At 38.6% G+C, this 3,403-nt stretch overlaps 1 protein-coding gene across 2 annotated transcripts in view; it reads right to left on the reverse strand.

Moving 5' to 3' along the window:
- MNAT1 (MNAT1 component of CDK activating kinase) overlaps positions 1–2,316 on the reverse strand; it is a 224,023-nt gene extending 221,707 nt beyond the window's left edge. For both annotated transcript variants that reach the window (XR_004259113.1, XM_032245937.1), the window contains exon 1: positions 2,090–2,316. Coding sequence is in view for 1 of the 2 variants with exons in the window: in XM_032245937.1 (XP_032101828.1) it covers positions 2,090–2,178 (89 nt within the window). In the remaining variant the exon portion in view is untranslated. The remainder of the gene's footprint in view (positions 1–2,089) is intronic.
- Positions 2,317–3,403: the final 1,087 nt, after the last annotated feature.

Genomic DNA, 3,403 nt, shown 5'->3' on the forward strand with positions numbered 1-3,403 from the left:
AGTGAAACTCCGTCTCAAAAAAAAAAAAAAAAAAGAAAATTATAACAGTCATTATAATTAAAGCTATATTTTCACATTTTATTGTGTACTGAAATCATTTAATCATTATTGTGCAAGTCTTTCATAGCAGGCCAAATAAGTCCTGTTTTAATTTTATTTCTGCTATCACCCATGCCACACACAAATAATATTAACAATAAAATAGCCAATATGTGACAGAAACTCTACTAAATATTTCTAAATATTTTACATATATTACTTAATACTTAAGGACCGTGATACAAGCAGCACTATTTTCTCTACTGTACAGACAAGAAGAATGACCAAAAAAGTTAGTCATTTGCCTAAGGCCACAGAGCCGGTAAGAGTGAAGAATATGAAATCAGATACACTGATTCCAAAGCTTGTTCTCTTAGCCAATATGCTACAGCCTTTACTCATTTTGTTCACATTTCAAGTCAAAAAAGGACTGTAAAATGTGGCCCTGTATCTAACAGGTTAGCAAATTAACCAGATTAAATTCAACACCAGAATCAATAAAAGTCTTAACTCTTAGACCTTAACAAAAAGGGCTGAGTATACAACAAAAGCAATTCCAATTAAAATAAATATTTTATAATTGCCTAATTAAAATGCCATTTATGTTACTGAAATTGTATACTCTTCCCTGAATGGCTAATTTCTGCTAGGCCAGAACATTACATTTAGCATCCTTCTGGTAAATTACATTTAGTATCCTTCCCAAAAAAACAAACTCCCTTTCCTGTTCCATTGTAACAAACCTAATAAAGAAAAATGGAGAGAAATTGAATGAAATATCTCTAAAAACAGTCTATCTACAGTGTTTTCCATGTAGAATTCCCTTTTCCATGCATTCTGGATTACTTTTACCTTACTTCTAATCTTAAACCATTCAGTCACAGCTCTACTATACTTCCTTTGCAGAGTAAAGCAAGGAAAATAAAGATCAATTAGAAAAGGGGATCAATTAAGTAAGCTAACAAATTCCATATAATAATTATAGCTACAGCTAATCATGCAATTTATGCTTACCTAAAGACCCTGTCATTGCTCTACATTTTTGTCAGAACTTGGGGTTTGGGGGGAGACCTTGTCTACCACACTGTAGATTATCCATTATTTCTTCCAATAAACTTCAGAGAAACTACAGGAATATGTGCTCACCACTATATGATAGCACCTTTTATCCCAAAGTGCTTTCTACAACCACCTTCACTAAACCACATTTGACAAGAAATCTGGCAAGAAACACTTTGACCAATTTCAAAACACAGAAACTCAACCTCCCTCCTTCTACCCCCTTCCCCTGAAAATGGGCGTTCTAAAGTCAGACTTCCTGCGTTCCAGTTCTCTTAAGGCCCACTTAATAAGGGACCCTGAGCAGTCTCGACTTCCTTCCCTGTGAAATGGAAATACCAGTATCTTCTTCATGGGATTGTTGTAGGAATGAAGTGAGATAATGCATGGTAAGGCGCCTAAAACATTGCCTCGCACAAAATGTGCACTCAAATGCCAGCCATTATTATATCTTCAAAATTAACTGCCTGGAGTTCGGGTTTTCTTCATTTTAGTGATGAGAGTCTAACCGAACTCCATCAGGACAAGTGGATATACATACAGGGTTTTTAAATTAACTCATACAATAATTAGCAGCAGTATATACTCAAGCAAATTTTAAGTTTTCATGGCACTTTCGCACTTTTCCAATAAAAACGTTTCATATGAAATAAACACTCCAATCCCCCACGCTTTTAATCAGCGATGTTTGGAGCCCAGTAGACAACACAAAGCCTGGAAATACAGTCGGGATACTTATTGGCTACGGAGGGAGAACCTGACAAACTGCTGTGTGCCACGCTGAGAATCCTCAGTTCAAAGCAAGCCAGAGCCGCTCGGGGATAGAGGCTACAGTCCATTTCAAGTCACAACCCCTCCTTTTCACATATTCTTCCACAGTGTTGAAACTAACAACGCCCTTTGCTCCCACCCAGACGAGGCCTAGCATCTCCAGGCCCTCTCCTTCTATCCTACGTCCCTCCCCCAGGGAATCCACTGCCGCCCAACTCACAGAGTGTGTCCGCACACATTCACCATCAGCTTCAAGGAAGGGTTCCGATATTTGGTGGTCTTACACCGAGGGCAGCCCTGATCGTCCATGGCGCTTTCCCTGCTACCGACTCTCCTTGGCGCCTGCTTCAGCCACAGCCACCTACAAGCCCCCACAGACTCGACCAAGCAAGTTCCTACCAACAGGCGCTTGGCAGAGACGGTCCCTTCGCTAAAGAGCACCGGCAAGGGGCGAGGCGCTGCAACACAAACGTTCCGGCAGCCAGTTCTCCGGTCTTGCAACTAGGGCTTGGTCTCAGTCTTCCGTAAAGAAGCTTAATACCTTGAACTTGACAGGGAAACTTTTAAAATGGCAAATTATACACCAAGCCTTATCTCCACGCACACATTTGCATTTTTCAAGGTACTAACAATTAAGAAGATAAACTCCATCTTGTTCTGCCTGTAAACATTCCCACGATTTCAAAGATTTATAAGCAGTGTACATACTTGATAATTCAGTATTTTCTTTTGGACCATTTGATAGTCTGTGCTTTTTACTTCTTTATAATTGCATAGTCATGTAAGCTCAGCTAATAATATGCATTCACAGATACAAAATTTGAAAAAGCTAGCTTCTCCATTAGACAGTATTTATTTCCCCAAATACTTAGGAAAAAAATAAGAATACATACACAAAAATTTAGTTCAGCAATTCCAAGATCTGATAGCCTGAATATCTTTGTAAATTGTAAACCATGTAATGTGAACATTTTTAGTGTCAAACATTTTTTGTAACCACCTTCATCTGACCCCAAAGTCCATCAGAAGGGGAACATGCAGACAAGATTTTTCAAATAATCTGACACAATGAATAAGAGCTATAAACATTTACAGTAATTTTAACTCATCATAGAACTTGGGTTCCTTTCAATAAAAACATAAAAGGAACATTCTAACTCACATTTTTAAACACTGAACCCAGTAGGCAACCCAAAACCCGAAAATACAGTTGGGATTTCCATGGATTATGGAGGGGGAAGCTGACAAACAGCTGGATACCACACCAGGAACCAGCAGACCAAAGCAGGCTGTGACAGAGCTTTATATCAGTATGACGACATCAGGGATTCATCTAATAAATAAACCATATCATCTCTTTGGTCATAGTATCGTTCCTCAACAGGAATTAACCAAACATAAATTTACTAAAATAGGTAACACCAAATACTATGCTACTATGCTGACCTGGAGGCTTATGATGCTGCTGCTATTGTCTTATTGAAAGACGACATCCAAATCAGTTACATGATTCGGAGTGAAGCTCTTCAAGAAC

This window comes from Sapajus apella, unplaced genomic scaffold, assembly GCF_009761245.1.
Source record: "Sapajus apella isolate SASKATOON/1434 unplaced genomic scaffold, GSC_monkey_1.0 scaffold59, whole genome shotgun sequence".
NCBI lineage: Eukaryota > Metazoa > Chordata > Mammalia > Primates > Cebidae > Sapajus > Sapajus apella.